Here is a 20,033-nt window from a genome sequence, read left to right as displayed (position 1 = left end):
GAGTGCTGAGAACAGACATCCTTGTCCTAATGCCGATCTTGGGGAAAAGCATTTAGTTTTTCACCATTACATATGATGTTAGCTGTAAGTTTTTTTGGAGATGCTCTTTGTCAAGTTGAAGTTCTGTTTCTAGTTTGCTTAGAGTTTTAGCCATGTATAGCTCTTGAAATTTGTTACGTAATTTTTCTGCATAAGTTGGCATGATCATGTGATTTTTTAAATCTTTATTCTCCTGATACATGGTGAATTATATTGGTGGATTTTTGCATATTGAACCAGTCCTATATCCTTGGAGTAAACCCTACTGTGTTGTACTGTATAATTCTTTTTCTTCAGTACTCAATTCGAGTATATTTTGTTGAGGATTATTACATCTAAATTCATGGGAGAAATTAGTTTTTGTGTTTATTTCTTCTGTCAGGGTAACACCAACCTCATAAGAGCAATTGGAAGTATTCCCTCTGATTTTCTGGAAAATATTGTATAATACAGGACTATGCAAATTATTTCATATTGGGTGAGTTTTGGTGGTTATTTTTTTGAAGAATTGGTTCATTTCATCTTAAGTTATTGATTCATACTCTGTATGCTTATGTTTCTTTACATTTCTTTAGGTTTTATGATGCAGGCTGTGATCTATCATAGTGAGCATTTTGTGGGTGCTTGCAAAGAATATGTATTACTGTTATTGTTTGGTGAAACATTTCTATAAATGTTACTTAAATTCCCTTTTTGATGGTGGTGTTTAGTTCTTTTGTACTCTTCCTGGTTTTCTATTACAACTTCTGTCTTTCTGAGAGAGGGATGTTGAAGTCCCCAACTATAATTGTCTATTTTTCAATTTCTTCTTATAGTTCTATCAGTTTTTGCTTGCTGTGTTTTGAAGCTGTGTTGTTTCCAGAATTAGTATTGTTATGTCATCTTGGTGGATAGACTTTTTTATCATTTTTAATGACGATTTTTTTTTTTCATTTTGTTTGCTTTGAAGTCTGCTTTTTCCTGGTAGTAATATGGATACTTTTTTTAAAAAATTAATGTTTATATGGTGTATTCTTCCCCATCCTTTTTAGCCTACCTATGTCATGATATTTTGAAACGATGTTCCTTTAAGTAACATATGTTTTGTTTGTTTGTTTGTTTTAGTGATGGTGTCTCACTATATTGCCCAGTCTGGTCTTGAACTCCTGAGCTCAAGCAGTCCTTTCACCTTGGCCTCCCAAAATGCTGGGATTACAGGCAGGAGCCACTGCACCTGGCCCAAGGCCATGTTTTTTTAATCTACTGTACCAATCTGCGTTTTAAATTTTTGTGTGTAGACCATTTGTATTTAAAGTGATTGTTGGTATGTGAGGGCTTAAGTTTGCTATTTTATTGTTTGTTTTCTGTTCATTCCCATTTCCCTTTTCTTGGCTACATATGTATTTTTTTAGTTTTCCATTTTGATTTCTTATAGTACTTCTCTGTATATCACTCTGTTTTTATTTGTTTTGTGGTTCCTTTGGGTATTATAATATGCATGTGTAATTTATCAGATTATTAGTATTGACATTCTCCACATAGGTCAAGTGTAGAAATCTTCCAGTTTACTCTACACTTTTTTCTTCCAACTTGAAAATACTAACCTGGACCACTGACTGGTGCCAGTTGGGAAGTCCAGATCCCCACTCAATACCCTCTAACATAGCAAGGTAGGAGGCATCTGAGATGCCTGGCTGGGGTAGGGTTGGTATTGTCAAAAAGATTTCTGTCCTACTGGGCTGCCCTGTTTTGCAGTTATTTGGCTAAAGAAAGCAGGTTTTTCTTGGGACTTTTTTTTTTTTTTTAATTCTTTGATTTTAGGTTACAGACTTCTGGCACAATCCGGAGAAGTCTGTTAAAGGAAAACCCAGAGAATTCATATCTTGTCTTCCTCAAGACCTGAAGTTCCTAACTGGTCTGTTTTTTCCTTTCTACCTTCTCTGCTGTATTAAGTCCAGGATGTTTAGTTGAATTTACCTGAGCTAGAGTGAAGAGATACAAGCCTATTCAATCTTGTCAAGAACCAGAAATTTGACAGTTCTAATTTTTGTTTTGGTTCTTCAAGCAGGCACATGTTTCTTTTTCTCCTTTTGGATAACTCAGTCATCTCTCAGGTCTCAATAACTACTACTTTCCTGGAGAAGGAAAATAAATACTACTTTTCTTGATATTTTAACCTAAATTACAAGCAGGCTTTTCATTCTTTGCAGTTATCAAAATTTTTAATTGTGGTTTGCTTATCTAATGTCTGTCTTCTCACTAGACATACACTCCTGAGTGTAAGGGTTATTTTGTTTTTGTTTTTTAATGGACTTTATTCTTGAACAGGTTTAGATTTACAGAAAAATAGATAACCATGTAACTACTGTACTTTAGTTGATAAAGTTGTTTCCCATGGGGGCATGGGTTAACAATTCTGATCCTTCTATGCGTTTTACTGGAACTGAGTGATTTAGTAAATGGATGGTAGATGGTAGGAGCCAGGTTTCTCACTGTTGGGGTTGGGATTTACAGATAAGCAAAAGGAGGAGGCTAGAATGATCTGTGTTCTGATAGATTCAAGTTGCACACATCATTATGAACTCATATTTAGCTTAATATAGATCATGTCTTTTTTCCCCCCACAAGTCTATATCCAATGTCCAGTGATAATGTTATTAACATCCCATCTTTTTTTTTTTTTTTTTAGACGGAGTTTCACTCTTGTGCCCAGGCTGGAGTGCAGTGACACAATCTTGGCTCACCACAACCTCCGCCTCCTGGGTTCAAGCGATTCTCCTGCCTTAGCCTACCGAGTAGCTGGGATTACAGGCATATGCCACCATGCCCGGCTAATTTTGTATTTTTAGTAGAGATGGGGTTTCTCCGTGTTGGCCAGGCTGGTCTTGAACTCCTGACCTCGGGTGATCCACCTGCCTCGTCCTCCCAAAGTGTTGGGATTACAGGCATGAGCCACTGCTCCCGGCCAACATCCCCATCTTTTAAATTCAGTTGTTGCAGTTGTTATCCAGTAGAAGTCCGCAGAAAGTAATTGATAATAATTGTATTTGAAAAGACTGCTTAGAACTATCATCATTTCTTGCCTGGATTAGTACAGTAGCCTCTTTATTATGTGTCTGTTGCAGCATAGCAAACTCATCTCAAGAGTCTTTGGGTATACTAGGTGTTTCTTTTCCTGATCTCAACTGGACTCACGCAGCTGTATTCAGCTGGTGGCTAAGCTGGACTGGAATGCCTACTGTGGCTTCACTCACATGTCTGGTGCCTCAGCTGGAAAGGCTAGAACAGCTGGAAAGCTTTTGTTCTCATACACATAGTCTCTTTCCATATGGTTTCTCTCATCTTCCATGTTGTCTCTCTTTCAAGCAGAATAGTTTGGACTTCTTTACATAGCAGTTGGTTTTTAAGAGCAAAAACAAGCTATGAGCTCTCTTGAAGCCTGTACTTGGAACTCCTATACATCAGTAGAATGTCACTTCAGTGAGAGTCCCTCAGAAGACTACGCCAGAGTCAGTGTGGAAGGTTGTGAATGCAGAGAGGCAGGATTCACTTGAGGCCATTTTGTAACAATCTACCATAGCTTCACAACATGTTTCCCTGCCTTCCTTGAATCTATTATTTCTTAACACAGGTCGGATTATATCATTTCTTTGCTGAAACCCTGCCCTGAGTTTCCATTTCATTCAAAATAAAAACCAAAGTCTTTATATTAGCCTACAGGGCCCTATATGATCTTGCCTTAATCAATTAGGGATTTATTTTCCATCTGAAACAAGAAGTATAAGGGTAGCCAGTCTAGGGCTTGTGTAGCAGTGCCCAGTAAGGCCATCAGGGAACCAGACTCTCTCTCTCTCTGCTCTGCTATCCTTAGTGTATTGGGTTTTGTCCTCTTTGTTCCTCGTTGTTACAAGATGACTGCTGTACTTTCAGGTCTTGGGTCTGCATTCCAGGCAAAAAGAAAAGCAGAAGTAAAACCTTGTATCAAAATCCTCGGCTTAGTTTTCTTTGATGAAATGTGGTAATATGGTTATTTCTAGCTGCAGGAGAGCCTGGTGAAGTGAGAATTTTAGCTGTACACATTGTTGCATCTAACAAAATGGGAGGTTTTCTTTTTTGTTGTTGTTTTTTAAGTGAGGATAATAGGAGGATGGTATTACGTAGGCACCCAGCGCTACCTGCTTCAGTACCAACTATGTGCCAGAAACTGTACTGTTGCTATGAAAGCATATTTTTTCAGTGGACATGGACATTATGAGACTTAAAAATAATATGGTCAGGCAGTTATAATCCATTTCACAGATGAGGAAATCGAAGCTTTAGCATGATTGCAGTATCAGAATTTATACATGGTCATTCTGATGCCAAATGCTTCATTTTTTCCATAACACAACATTCTAACTGAGCCTCCTGTTCAAAACAAAGAAACAAAAAACACAATATGGCCTACATTTGTGTGAAGCCTTTGCTGCTCTTTTAAATTATATTTGGTTTTCATGTCTGTCTTCTTTAATAAATTGAATACCAGAAAGAAAGAAGGATCAGGTCATTTTTATCTTTTTATATTTCATTGCCTAGAACTCAATGCATGTTTTGAATAAATAAATAAAGTTGTTTTTTTTTTTAAACCCTGTATGATAGGAAAACCAAAAGATAGATGAGCAAACATGTATAGATAGACAGGATAATATGCTTGAATTGCATAGCCAGTGCACTGGGCTTGTGTTTGAATTGGTTTCTTGCTTTCTAGTTGAGAGCACTCTCCTTTTGAGGCACAGAATGTTGGATTAAGGTGAAATTAGAGAAGAAGAAATGTGTTTTGCCAATATCCCTGACTTAAGGCCGGTAATATCTATTAATTAATGCAAATCAGTCTGGTCAAGATGTAGTTCAAATATAGATAAGTGGGTGTTTCAGGGGGCCCCTCTAAGAAGGTAGTATGGAGTAAATAAGAAAGCAATTTACCAGGAGTCAGAAGACTAGTAAGCTGAACCCAGCCAGGTCTCTGACAGTTCATTGCTTAGCTCTTTTAAGCATGCTTTCCCCAAAACTAGAATCAAGAAAGTTAGACTAAATGGTTTTTGAAATTCCTTCTAGCTAACATAGTACATGAATCATTGTATCCGGTGAGTTTTTATGGGTACTCTGACATTTCTTGGCATCTATCACGTCAGACTGTTTTATATTTCTGAAATGTAGAGAGAGTAACAGCTTTTTCACTTCTCTGGGAACTGGACCAATGAGGAGTAAACATCCTCTCCTGTCTCTCCCTAAATGAAGTTCTTGGTCACGAGTGATAGTCCATTTTCATTTTGTTCTTTGAATCCGGTCTTACTCTTATTTCAGTGTTTTTCTTAACTTTACTTTGAGTTTGTTGAAGTATATTAAATTGAAAATGTCTGTTTATGTTTGGGTCTAAAAATAAGAATTTCATTATTTTATAAAGTAAAAGTTGTATTTACCAAATACATATTATCACATTTGTGTATTTGAAATACTTGACTGGCACATGAGGTAATTTAATTACAATGGACTGTGTAGTCTGTAGTTTGGTCCCTTATAGTAGAAAATTGTGTTGAATGAAAGGGGCAAGGTTAAGTAGCAGATATAATGTAGTATAAGATATGATTATAAGCTTTTACATTTTCCAAAATTGAAATAAAGTTAATATTACTTTTGGTTCTTTTGGTCTCTTTTAAATAATGTCTTTTTCCTTGTTAGACAAGATTAAAAAAAAAAAGTGGAGAAAATTTTATTGTCAAAAAAAAAAGAGAAAACATGGAAAACTTTGAAAAGTAAAATGGAAATCCCTCCTAATTTATCTTTCCCTCTACTTTTAAAGTTCTTATTTTTAACATAACTTGAAATGAAAGTATGTTTACGCAGCAATATATCAGCTGCATATACTACTGTTAACTAATCAAGGGCATAAATAAGGGAAACCTTTCTTTATTCCCTAGCTGACTTGAAATTCTTTTGTTATGACACTTAAGTAGCATCCTGAACTTGCTCTTTTCTAAAGTTGGTTTAAAGCCCTGATATTTGTAAGCTTTGTAAGGAAGTCTGTATGTGCCCAATACGGTGCATTGCACATATTATTGATTAATTTTAAAATTATCAAATTGACTATTCTATATAACAAAAATTTCTAATTATTATCTTAGGTTAGATTTCTAGAATTAGAATGCTAGGTCAAAGAGAAACACTATTTTTACATTTCTTGTTTTATATTCCCAACTTTTTAAATGAAGTCTGGTAAGTGGATAAAGAAAATATAGTATATATACACAATAGACTATTATTCAGTCATAAATAATGTAATCTTGTCATTTCAGATGATATGAATGTACCTAGAAGACACTAAGCCAGGCACAGAAAGACAAATACCACATGATCTCACTCATAGATGGAATCTAAACGGTTGTTCTCAAAGAGGTAGAGAGTAGAATGGTAGTTATGAGAGGACGAGAGGGGAGCGGGAATAAAGGGGTAGGGAAAGATGGGCTAATGGGTATGAAAAAGTTGGGAATTTGTAACAAGAAACATAAAAATAGTTATTCTCTTTGATAGACATTTAGGTTGATTCCATATCTTGGCTATTGTGAATAATGCTGTAATAAACATAGGAGTGCAGATATCTAAAACATACTGATTTCATTTTCTTTGGATATATATACCCAGTAGTGGGATTACTGGATCATATGGTAGTTCTGTTTAAAATATTTTGAGCATCCTTCCATGCTGTTTTCCATAATGGCTGTACATTCCCACCAGCAGTGTATAAAGGTTCCCTTTTATCCATACCCTCATCAACACCTGCTATCTTTTGATTTTTTTGAGAGTACCTATTCTAACTAGAGTGAGGTGATATCATTTTGACTTGTATTTTTTGATGATTAGTGATGTTGAACATTTTTTCATACACCTGTGGGCTGTTTGTATGTTCTTTTTTGGAGAAATGTCTAGCAGGCCTTTTGCCCATTTTTTGATCAGGTTATTTGTTTGTTACTGAGTGCTTGAGGTCTTTATATCTGGGTATTAACCCTTTATCAGTTGTGTAGTTTGTAAATGTATTCTTCCAATCTATGACTGGAATCCTTGCTCTGTTGATTGTCACCTTAATTATGCAGAAGATTTTTAGTTTGATACAATTCCATTTGTCTGTGCAGGTTAAGTATCCTGTATCTGAAATGCTTACAACCAGAGGATTTTGGGTTTTGAATTTTTTCTCAGGTTCTGGAATATTTGCATTATAATTACTGCTTGAGCATTCCAAATTGAAATATTGAAAATTCAAAATGTTCCAATAAGCATTTAGTTTGAGTATCACGTTGGCAATCAAAAGGTTTCATGACTCACGCCTATAAGCCTAACAATTTGCGGGGGTTAAGGCAGGAGGATCACTTGATGCCATTAGTTCAAGACCAGCCTGGGCAACGTAGCAAGACCCTGTCTTTACAAAAAATAAAAATTAGCTAGGCACAGTGGAGCACACCTGTAGTCTTAGCTACTTGGAGGCTAAGGTGGGAGGATCACTTGAGTCCAATATTTCAAGGTTGCTAATGAGCAATGATTGTACCACTGCACTGCAGCCTGGGTAACAGAGTGAGACTCTATCTTTAAAAAAAAAAAAAAGATTTTGGAGCATTTTAGAGTTTTGGATTTAAAATGCTCAAACTGTTTTTGCTTTTGTTGCCCGTGCATTTCAGGTTTTGTGCAAAATATACTTGCCTAGACCAGTGGCATGGAGCTTTCCCCTATATACCCCATGTTTTCTTCTTGTGATTTTGTAGTTCAGGGTCTTAACATTTAAGTCTTTAATCCATTTTGAGTTGAGTTTTGCCTGTGGTGAGAGGTAAGAATCTAATTTCATTCTTCTGATGTGGATATCCAGTTTTCCCAACACCACTTATTGCGCTTTCCCCATTGAGTGTACTTGGCACCTTTGTCAAGAATTAATAAACTGTAGATGTATGGATTTATTTCTGGGCTGTCTTCTGTTCCATTGATCTCTGTGTCTTTTTTATACCAGTACCTTGCTGTTTTGATTACTATAGCTATGTAGTGTGTTTTGAAGTCAAGGAGTATGATGCCTCCAGCTTTGTTCTTTTTGCTCTGCATTGCTTTAGCTGTTTATGGTCTCTAGCTGTCTTTCTTTATGGTTAGGTGATTTTCTCTAGTAATGTGTTTTGATGGTTTGCCTGTTATTTTTGGTGTATTTCTTATAGGTTTTTACTTTGCAGTTACCATGAAGCTTATGAAAAAAAATCTTAAAATGAGATATTTTAAACTGATAGCAACCCAACTTTGATTATAAAGATAGGAAAAGAAATAAAAAACAAGCTCTACATTTTGACTCCATTTTCTCCCACATTTGTAATTTTTGATGTCCCATTTTACATCTTAAATTGCCCATCTCTTGGCAAATTAAAATAGTTACTATTTTAATAGTTTTGTCTTCAGCCTCCATAATTAAAGATGTAAGTGGTTTATGTACCACATTTATAGTGTTACAGTATTCTGTCTTCCAGTATACTTACTAGTGAGTTTTATACCTTTAAGATGTTTTCTTGTTACACGTCAGAGTCCCTTTCTTCATTTGAAGAACTGTTTTTAGCATTTTTTGTTTGCTTGTGTTTGAGACAGGGTCTCATTCTGTCCTTCAGGCTAGAGGGCAGTGTGCGATCATGGCTCACTGCAGTCTTGATCTCCTGGACTTGAATGATCCTCCACCCCAGCCTCCCAAGTATCTGGAACTACAGCCACATGCCACCACAGCCAGCTGATTTTTTAATTTTCATTTTTAGTAGAGTCAAAGTCTTGATATGCCACCCAAGCTCCTGAGCCCAAGCTCCTGAGCTCAAGCAGTCCTTCCACCTTGGCCACTCAAAGTGCTGAGATTACAGGTGTGAACCATTGTTCCTGGCCTATTTTTTTTTTTTTTGACATTTCTTGTAAGACATATCTGATGATGATAAATTCTCTTAGCTTTCATTTGTCTGGCAAAGTCTTTATCTCTGCTTTATTTCTAAAGGATAGCTGTCCTGGGTACAGTATTCTTGGTTGACATCCCACCCCTGCCCCCCCCACCCCCAACCTTTCCTTTTCTTTAGCAATTTGAATGTATCATCTTACTCATCCTGACTTACAAGGTTTCTACTGAGAAATCTATTGCTAGACAGATTGGAACTTCCGTATATGCTACTTGCCTCTTTTGTTGCTTTCAAAATCTTTTTGTCTTTGATCTTTGAGAATTTGATTATAGTATTTCTTGGGGTAGCCTTATTTGGGTTGTATCTGATTGGTAACTTTTGACCTTTCTATACCTGGATATTTGTATCTTTCTCTAGTTTTGGGAAGTTTTGTGTTAGTATCTCTTTGAATAAGCTTTCTACCCCTTTGTCATTCTCAATTCCCTCTTGAAGCCCAGTAACCCAAATATTTGCTCTTTTGATACTGTCGCATGGTTCTGTAAACTTTCTTCATTCCCTTTTACCCTTTTTAAAATTGTTTCTCGGCCGGGCGCGGTGGCTCAAGCCTGTAATCCCAGCACTTTGGGAGGCCGAGACGGGTGGATCACGAGCTCAAGAGATCGAGACCATCCTGGCTAACACGGTGAAACCCCGTCTCTACTAAAAAAAATACAAAAAACTAGCCGGGCGAGGTGGTGGGCGCCTGTAGTCCCAGCTACTCAGGAGGCTGAGGCAGGAGAATGGCGTAAACCCGGGAGGCGGAGCTTGCAGTGAGCTGAGATCTGGCCACTGAGCTCCAGCCTGGGCCGCGACAGAGCGAGACTCCGTCTCAAAAAAAAAAAAAAATTGTTTCTCCTCCAGCTATGTGTTTTCAAACAGCTTGTCTTCAAGCTCAGATTTTTCTATTTAATAGATTCTGCTGTTGATATTCTCTATTGCATTCTTCATTTTGTTCATTGTATTTTTCAGCTCCAGGATTTCAGTTTGTTTAATCTCTCAAGTTTCTCTGATAAATCACTGAATTCTTCCCCTGTGCTTTATTGAAGTTCATTGAGTTTCCTTGAAACAGCTATTTTGAATTCTCTGAGACATCACACATCTCCATCACTTGAGGGTTGTTTCCTGGTGCCTTATTTTGTTTGTTTCATGAAATTGTGGTTCCTAAATACTTTCTTAAAATTTTTCTTTGAGACAGAGTCTCTACTCACTTTGTTGCCTAGGCTCGAGTGCAGTGGAGCAATCTTGGCTCACTGCAGCCTCTGCCTCCCAGGTTCAAGCAGTTCTCCAACCTCAGCCTCCTGAGTAGCTGAGATTACAGGCATGTACTACCACTGCTGGCTAATTTTTATATTTTTAGTGGAGATAGGGTTTTACCATGTTGGACAGACTGGTCTTAAACTCCTGACCTCAGGTGATCCACCCACCTCAGCCTCCCAGTTGTTGGCGTGAGCCACTGTGCCCGATCCCTGAGTATTCTTCATGCCTTTGGCCTGCCACAACATCTGAACATTGAGGGATTAGCTGTTTATTCCCCGTTCACAGTCTGATGGTGGATTGTTCCTGTTATTCCAGAAATTCTAAGCAGGGCAATTATGTGTTCTCTGAGCCCTTGGCCACTATCACTGTTTCAGCACTAGATGGCACTGTAAGCCCAGATTTGCAGTGAATTCACAGTTGGTTTGTGTTCTGGCCCAGATCAACTAGGGGAGAGACTGGAGGGTAGTTTGTCTCTCTGGGTGTGTGAGTTTCCACCTGGGGCCAGGACACGTTAGGTACTGTGTCACTCTGCTCAGTACTTGTGCCTCACCATGGCATGCTCCAAAACAACATTGGGTACCTGTTCCCTTCTCCTCCTTTCAAGCATCAGTGTCTCCACACTCTGCTGCCTGGGGTTGAGGGAAGAGGTGGAGCAGGCAGTATTGTGGCCAGATGGCCACTGTAATGCTAGGTCACACCCAAAAACCACAGCTGCCAAGACAAGGACAGCACAGGGGTATGCTCAAGACCCATGCAACTATGGCCTGCCTGCTGCTGTGGTTTATTTGTGGCTCAAGGCCACTGCAGACATAGTGATGTAGCCCAGAGTCCATTCCACTGAGGCCATGTCTCTCTGCCTGACACTGAAGTGAGTTCAGAGGCATGGTCTTTGGGTGCCAGCTTGGGGTCAGTGGGACATCAGATTTTGCCCGGTGTGGAGTTTTACCATGGCAGGCTTGTCACCAAGTCAAGATCAAAGTCCTGCTTTTATATCCCTCTTTTTCCCCCAGTAGATGGAGTCAGTCTCCAAGCTGTGCTGCCTAGGGTTGGAAGAAGGATAATGGGGTTCCAGTCCTGCCACCAGGACTACTACATCCCCGGGGCACCAACCAGGCCCATACCACTATAGCCTTCCTGCTGCTGAAGTTCACTCATGGCCTGAGGCTACTGTAGATGCCAGGACACAAGTCTGTCACACTAAGGCCACAGGTTTCCACATAGTGGCAGGATGGGTCCTTGTCTACGTACTTTGGTCTGCAGTTAAGGGCCATGGGGTTCTGCCTGGTGTTGGGTTTTACCGCGGTAGGCCCGGTACTGAGCTACAAGTCAAAAGTCCTGCAGTCACTTCTCCTTACCCCAAGTGGGCTGTGTCTCTCTCTCTGTGTGCTATGCTTATAGTTGGGGGAGAGGTGATTCAGGCATTGCACCTCTGTCTTTCCTCCCCTCTTCAGTTGATCTTTTCTTAGTAATGCTAAAGCCAGATACAGTCATCTCTGATCTGGTTCCTTGGCTCTTGTGAAGTTACTTTCATGCATAGATCACGTTCAAATTGATGTTTCTGTGGGGAGTCAGTCACTTGAGAGTCTTATTCTGCCATCTTGACTCTGCCTCTTCTTCAAATTCTATTTATCAGATAGAGGAAAGCATGAGTTCCTCAGCAGTGACAGGTTTTCCTTAATTCTAAAGGGAGACTATTAAATAACATAATGGACAAGTCATTAAAAAACAAACAAAAAAATAATCTGGCAAGCATAAGCCCTGCCCTCAAATTGCTCATAGTCTTTGAAGAGTGATCAGATAAAAAAGGGGGTAATTGTTTCAATAAGATACACAATATCAGAGCACACAAAGGAGGCATTCAACTAAATTCTAAAGAAAGGCATTGGATGGGAAATTGTTTCCCAGGAAGAGTTGTTCTTGATCTTTGAAACAAAGTAAAAGTTAACAGGGCCAAGAAGAGACTTGAAAGAGATAAACTGAAGGAGAAAGGAGAGATGGTGCATACCAAAGGTGCAGCATGCTTAGTGGCTGAGCCAAGAGAGATGATTTCTTGAAGTAAAGTTTTATAATTTGATACAATTGGAGTTTAAGGAACAAAGTGCAAAGAAATGGCAGTTGAAGTAGGCAGTAAAGGAAACTGTTAGGTATTTCTTCTGGCCTGTGAGAAATAAGGAATAATTTCCTGAGATACTAAGAGTATCATGAACAAAGAAATTTTGCAGACCTCTGGCTTTGTACATAATATTAAAGAACAAATCTGTGAAAGCAGTTCATAAAGTGTTTTCTGATGAATGGGTAAGGATTGAAACAAAAACATTGGTAGGAATGGAAGTGGCTTAAACTTTTTTTTTATCTAAGCATTTTTTGCCTCAGTCCACTTTACCTGAAACTAGACAATAGGAATTTGGGATTTTATTCTTTGACAATAGGTATGTGCTAGTGTTTTTGACAACTAGCCAAGGGTAGACACTTAAACTTTGGAAGCCAAATGGATCGTAGGACTTATATTCCATTATAAATACTGAAAAATCTAGACAGTATTTTGGCTCAGGTAGAAGATCATTGTTTATCTGTAGAGTGACAGGTCAGAAATATAATTTCTAACAGGTGCACATTACCTATTTTAGGAATTCTTAACCTAGGATCCATGGAACCTAGTAATTATATATAACAACAATAAATTTTCTTTGTACTGTTTTTTGTTGGAGTTTCAAAGGAATTCTTAGCTAGAAACAGGCGAGGCATGTAATTCATGCCTGTAAACCCAGCACTTTGGGAGGTCAAGGTGGGAGGATGACTTAGGCCAGGAGTTTGAGATCAGCCTGGACAACATGGCAAAATCCCATCTCTACCAAAAAAAAAAAGAGAGAGAGAGAGAGATATTTATAGAAATCAACTAATCAACTACTTCATATTTTGCATAATACACCTGCAGGCATAAGGTAAATTGATATGAAAACGAAGACTAGATCCCATATCACCCATTGGCTCACCTTTTTCACTATTTTGCATGATACGTAATTTTTAGAAATTAAGAATGAATGTAGAAAGTATTCGCATCAACTTATTTATATGGGTATAAGGAATTCTCAAAAAATTAAAGAATATCTTTGAATTAATGAGGTCTGTGATTCAAGGTACAAAAAGGCTGCAGTGTTTCTTTTTCTTTTCCACGTCCTTCATAACTCAAGTCCGCTCCCCAGAGGTAACCTTTATCTGTGGTTTCTTGTGTTTCAGAATTTAAACATTTTAAATCCAATGGTATTATAGTAATAGACTTTGAAACAGTAAATGATATAGAAATAGCTAGAACATAACTTTGGTTGTTGTAAATGTAGATTAGCTGTGCTTAACTAATTGGATTTTCATTTTAAAGTGACTGTGCTGTGTATTGTCTTAGCTTCCATCAATAGAACACAGTTTAGAGGTGTTCTCAAGTAGTGATGCTTTTGTAGTGAGTCAACCAAATTACCAATTGATGTACTTCGTCTTGAAATAGACAGTTGGCCGTTCATATCTGTGGATTCTTCATCTGCAGATTCAACCATTTGCAGATTGAAAGTATTAGGGAAAAATAACAAATTAACTAAAAATAATACTAATAATACAGCATAGCAACTATTTACTTACCACTTGTATTGTGTATTATAAATAATTAGGGAGTAAAGTATGGGGTGTGTATTTAGATTATATGCAAATACTAAACCATTTTATATAAGTGATTTGGGCATCTTTAGATTGTGGTATATAGTGGGATCCTGGAACCAGCCTTCCACACATACCAAATAACAACTGTATAAATGGAGCTCTGAATATGGTTTTCCCAAGCCCTAGTACATTTAATTTATTAACTAAAAAGTGGTCATAAGGGTATCTATTTTGCCAGTATTATTTTTAAGAAGTTTCTTACAGAAGATAAAATTACTCACGTATTGAATTTTTTTATTTGTATAAATTTAAGGGATACAAGTGCAGTTTTGTTACATGAATATATTGTGTAGTGATGAAGTCTGGGCTTTTAGTGTTTACCTATAGAATTTAATAATACTTTTTATTTATTAAGTGACTACAGTGATCCAGTACTTGTATTTAGAACTTCATTTACAATATTTGTGAATTATCACAATATCTCTAAAAGGTGGCCACTATTATTATTTAGATTTTGTAGACTATTAAAACTGAGTATTTGAAAAGTTAAGTAACTTGCCCAAGGTTCACAGTGTAGGGGTTGGGATCTAACGTGGGTTCCTAAGATACCAAAATCCGCTATCTTTACACAGCCTTTGTGTGTAGATGTGTTGTGTTCACTTTATTTTAATATAAATCTATTTGTCAAGTAATGCTATTTAGTGAGTGGCCAGTGAGTTCTTGAATTTATTATTTTGTGTGGTTATAATAAAAGTCAATAAGTAGTTGGTCTGTTGCTTATTAAGGAGATAAATATAGTTAAATGTAATGTAATCAAGAAAGACTCTCTTAGGCTGAAAACACTGCATATTTACTGAGCAGCCAACTCTCCTAAACTCCCACATTTGTATGTTTATTTTTTTCTGTAGGGGGATTCCCGAAGTCTTCCGTTTTCTGAGAATGTGAGTGCTGTTCAAAAATTAGACTTTTCAGATACAGTGGTGCAACAGAAATTGGATGATATCAAGGATCGAATTAAGAGAGAAATAAGGAAAGAACTGAAAATCAAAGAAGGAGCTGAAAATCTGAGGAAAGTCACAACAGATAAAAAAAGTTTGGCTTACGTAGACAACATTTTGAAAAAATCAAATAAAAAATTAGAAGAACTTCATCACAAGCTACAGGAATTAAATGCACATATTGTTGTATCAGATCCAGAAGATATTACAGGTATAGTAGTGCTTTATTTGATGTTTATATGGTATATTAAAAAAAAATGTATCTTTTTAGAAAATAGTAAGTTTTGGTACATGAATAGTTTTTAGCTTTTCTGAAAGTACACAGACTTTTCTGTTTTGGTTAAGGTCTTATTTATATTCTGTTCAGAAGGGCAGAAGTTGATAGGTATGGAAATTGAAATGTTTAGTTAGAATTTAATAACCCTAATGTATTCTCTCTTACTCTCTGTTGGTAGGACATTACTTAGAATGAGTCTCCAGTATTAATGTTTTGTATTGAGTCAATCACATGCTCTTACCTGATTTATCCTGTAATCAACAGCACAAGTTTGCCAGCTGACTTAAAATTAAAACTGTGTTCTTTGAACAAGAGATGGTTTTATTCTTTGCAGATGTAATTAATCAGACCTATGGCCTTCATTCTTTGTGCTCTTAAGCAACTGAATTAACAACTGAACTACTAGGCATGGTGTTCAAAAAAAAAAAATACTATATATGTTCACACAGAAAAAAAATAGAAAAAACTGTTACACATTACTCTTATTTTCTTTAAGTATAGAAAATAAAAGGGAAAATATAACCTATGATTTCAATGTAAAATCATAATTTTTAAACAATAGAATTAATATTTATGTTGGAATATTTTTAATGGTACAGAAAGTAAAAATTTAAAAACCACCTCTTTCTTTCTTAGACTGTCTCCTTAAAGGTAACATTACTTTTTGTTGTATATCCTTCCAGATAAAAAAAAATTCTATGTTTGTGCCAATATTCACCCATCAGTATGTATAGTCTTTCTTTAACTTTTTATACAAAAACTTATGTAAGATACATTTGGTCTTATCCTTGCAATAATAATTGCAAGGATATTTGCATTTGGTTCAAGGTCTCAAGACATTATCAATCTCTATAACTGTCAATTTTTTTGTTTGCAAAGAAAAAGAGTATGAGAGTGTATAGAGTAATATAGCTATAGCATGGTAGAAAATTTAGAAGAACCTGTGTGATTAGCTAATAAATAATAGATGTAAGTAATTTTGATTTTGATTAAGAAAATACATAAATTTGGCTAAGAACCTTAAATATTTACCATCTCAAAAGTTGCAGAAAACGCTACTGATATTTACTGTTCTTGTTAAAACTTGGTTTTCGACATCACTTTCAACATCTGGGTTTTAGGGCTTTTGTTAGGAGGCTGTCTATGTAGAGATTTCAACCTTGTAAGAATAATTGAAACTTTAAAATGAAAGAAGTAATAGGAAACCCACCTTCTAATTTTAGATTGAAATAATCCCAAAGATGTAAATTAATTTTTTCAGAATCACCAATCTAGTTAAAAAGAACCCTTCAGCTCTTCATCTAGTATTCTTACACAATAATTATGTTAATAAATGGAAATAATATATTACGAAAATGCTGTTTTTAGTAATATTATATAAACTTAGAAATAGCCTGTTCCATGGAACTCTGTCAAACTCTACGTTGTTTTTTTTTTTTTTTTTGCCTGTTACATCTTTAAGAGCAGTCTAAAATAAGAAACAGCACTGGAGCTTTAAACTCTGTTTATTTAGAGAAATTTTCCTCCTCACAGAATACTGATAACTACCTTGTGATTCACTGGAATATAGAAGAGTTTTATCAACACGAGGAGCCCATTTGGTTTCCCCATTCCTTTTGTAAAAGTTAACTTTACTGTGGCCGGGCACAGTGGCTCATGCCTGTAATCCTAGCACTTTGGGAAGCCAAGGCAGGCAGATCACTTGAGGCCAGGAGTTTAAGACTAGCCAGGCCAACATGGTGAAACCCTGTCTCTACTAAAAATATAAAAATTAGTTGACGTGGTGGCGTGTGCCTGTAGTTCCAGCTACTCAGGAGGCTGAGGCCTGAAGATTTCTTGAACCCAGGAAGCGGAGGTTGTGTTGAGCCAAGATCGTGCCACTGCACTCCAGCCTGGGCAACAGAGAGCAATTCTGTCTCAAAAAAAAAAAAATAAATTAAGTTTATTGAAGTATAAATTACATATGACAAAATGCACATATTTTAAGTACATGATTTAATGATTTTTAATAAATGTGTGTGTGCACCAGCTAACCATCTCTACAATCGATCCAGAACATTTTCATCACTTCAGTGGTTCTCATATACTCCTTCCCAGCTAAACCATGATCCCCAACCCTGGCCATAGGAACCCACTGATCCATCTTCTATCACTTTAGATTGAATTTGTCTTTCCTAGTGTTTTATATAAAGAAATTACCTCCTTTAAGTCCTATCAAATTCCTGATTACCGTTAAAAACCAATTTTTAGGTGTTACTATAAAACCTTCCATGACATTTTCTGCTCTGTCTTCTCTGTGCTACTTTATCCGTTCATTGTTGCATTGTAACATATTTCTGTACATGTTTATATCACTTACTAAACTGTCTTCTCCTTGAGGGGAGGGACATGTGTTCACTCATCTATTTTAAAGACTTATTACAGAAACTGAAACATAGTAGGTGTTCACTTGTGAATATTATATCTCAAAATAGAAAAACACCCAGCAAATCCACATCTTATATTGGTCTTTAGAATTAGTATCAAAGCCTAATTATTATGACACTTGAAACATTAAATAACTTAGAAAACAAAGACTTAAGCCAGAAACTTATTATACTGACCATTTTTAATACTGACATTTCAGATAATTGGAGGGCAGATGATATATGAAATACAACTTTATACTGTGACTTCTTAATACTTCAGTTTGTTTAGACTTGATGAGTTCATCAGATTTTTATTTTATTTAAAAAAATTATGTTTGCAAATGGCACATTTACACAACTTGGTAATAAGTTATTTTTTCTTTTTCCTGCTTTACTAACTTAACAACATAAAAAGCAACAATCACAACATAGAGGATTAAAATTAATGTCATTAATTTTAGGCCATTTTGCCATAAAATTTTAGATGTTTTACCTTGCACACTAAGGTAAACTTATTTTAGATTAGGTCTGGCAAGAAGATTCAAGGACATTGTGCTTTGCTTTCAGTTCTGAAAGGTATGAGTGGATTTATAACAGAAGTGTTTGACTAATTCCTGTTGTCTTGTGGGTACATAAGCTTAGTAAGCAGAACAAATGACTTAAGGAAAGAGGGACAGAATTTAAATCTGCATTGTATAAATCATTACTAAGTGGTTAGGGGACTTGTTCTTTTTTTTTTTTTTTTTTTTTTGAGATGGAGTCTCCCTGTGTCACCAGGCTAGAGTGCAGTGGTGCAATCTCGGCTCACTGCAACCTCCACCTCCCGCCTTCAAGTGATCCTCCTGCCTCAGCCTCCCAAGTAGCTGGTACTACAGGCTCCACGCCACCACCCCCAGCTAACTTTTGTATTTTTAGTAGAGGCAGGGTTTCATCATGTTGGCCAGGATAGTCTTGATCTCTTGACCTTGTGATTCACCCACCTTGGCTTCCCAAAGTGCTGGGATTACAGGCGTGAGCCATCCCGCCTGGCCAGGGACTTGTTCTTAATTCACCTCTGTAATAATGATCTCTTTGAATCTTTAGTTTATTGTTTGTAAAATAAGGATTTTTATCAGGTGAACTTTTAAACTATAAAACTCTGAAATACTCCTTATTGTAATGTCAAGGTCTGATTGTTTGAGAAAGTTATTTGTATAATAAATGTATTCATTCTTAATAGTAGTAGGTAATGAATTATTTATTTTCTCATCATGCCCATGATACTCTGAGCTTCTTGTTCATCTTCTATATACTTTAAAGATGATCATATGATTTTTGCCCATAAGATTATCCCCATAGGAGCAGAAAAATCATTTAAGAAAATTCAGCATTGTTTCATGATAAAAAATTCTGTGAACAAATTAGGTATAGAAGAAATGTTTCTCAACACAAGAAGGTCTATATATGACAAGCCCACAATTAACATTGTACTTAATGGTGAAAAGCTGAAAGCTTTTCTTCTAAGATCAGGAACAAGATCAGGATGCCCACTCTCAACACTTCTTTTCAGCATAGTCTCTAACCCCTAGCTAGAGCACTTAGGCAAGAAAAAGAAATAAAAGATATACAAATAGGAAAGGAAGAAGTGAAATTGTCTGTTTGTGAACAACACAATCTTACATATATGTATAAAATTCTAAAGACTCCACCATAAAGCTGTTAGAACTAATAAAGGAATTCAGTCAAGTTGCAGGATACAAAATCAGCATACAAAAGTCAGTATCATTTCTATATACTAACTATATAATATCAGAACAAAATTAAGAAAACAATCTCATTAATAGCATAAAACATAACTAGTAAATTTAACCAAGAATTGAAAGATCTCTGTATAGAAAACTATAAAACATTGATGAAAGAAATTGAAGATGGTACAAATAAATGGAAAAATCTCCTGTGTTCATGAATTGGAAGAATTAATATTGTTAAAATGTCCAGACTACCCAATGTGATCTACAGATTCAAGGTAATTCGTATCAAAATCCCAACATCATTCTTCACAGAACTAGAAAAAAAAATCCTAAAATTTGTATGGAATCAGAAAAGACTCTGCACCGTCTTGAGCAAAAAGAACAAAACTAGAAGCATCACATTACCAAATTGCAAAATATTACAAAGCTATAGTAATCCAAACAACATGGTAATGACATAAAAAATAGACTCATTAACCAATGGAATAGAAAAGAGAGCCCAGAAATAAACCCACACAATTCAAGTCAATTGATTTTTGACAAATCTGCCAAGAACACATGGTGGGGACTCGACAGTCTTCAATAAATGGTGTTGGGAAGACTAGATATCCACCTGCAGAAGAATGAAAATGGACCTTTATACATAATACCTTTATATCTTATACCTTTAAACCTTATACCTTTATACCTTATACCTTTATCTTAGCTGATACATTTATAAGACTTAA

At 36.3% G+C, this 20,033-nt stretch overlaps 1 protein-coding gene across 4 annotated transcripts in view; it reads left to right on the top strand.

Annotated features, from left to right (window-relative positions):
- Positions 1 to 20,033, top strand: part of PKN2 (protein kinase N2) — a 162,306-nt gene that overhangs the window by 56,624 nt on the left and 85,649 nt on the right. For 3 of the 4 annotated variants that reach the window (XM_011956066.1, XM_011956068.1, XM_011956065.1), the window contains exon 2: positions 14,801 to 15,101. The exons of the other annotated variant lie outside the window; for it this stretch is intronic. In XM_011956066.1, coding sequence (XP_011811456.1) covers positions 14,801 to 15,101 — 301 coding nt within the window. The remainder of the gene's footprint in view (positions 1 to 14,800; positions 15,102 to 20,033) is intronic. 4 annotated transcript variants of the gene reach the window in all.

This window comes from Colobus angolensis, unplaced genomic scaffold (assembly GCF_000951035.1).
Source record: "Colobus angolensis palliatus isolate OR3802 unplaced genomic scaffold, Cang.pa_1.0 Scaffold41, whole genome shotgun sequence".
NCBI lineage: Eukaryota > Metazoa > Chordata > Mammalia > Primates > Cercopithecidae > Colobus > Colobus angolensis.
This window is presented reverse-complemented; position numbering and strand designations above follow the sequence as displayed.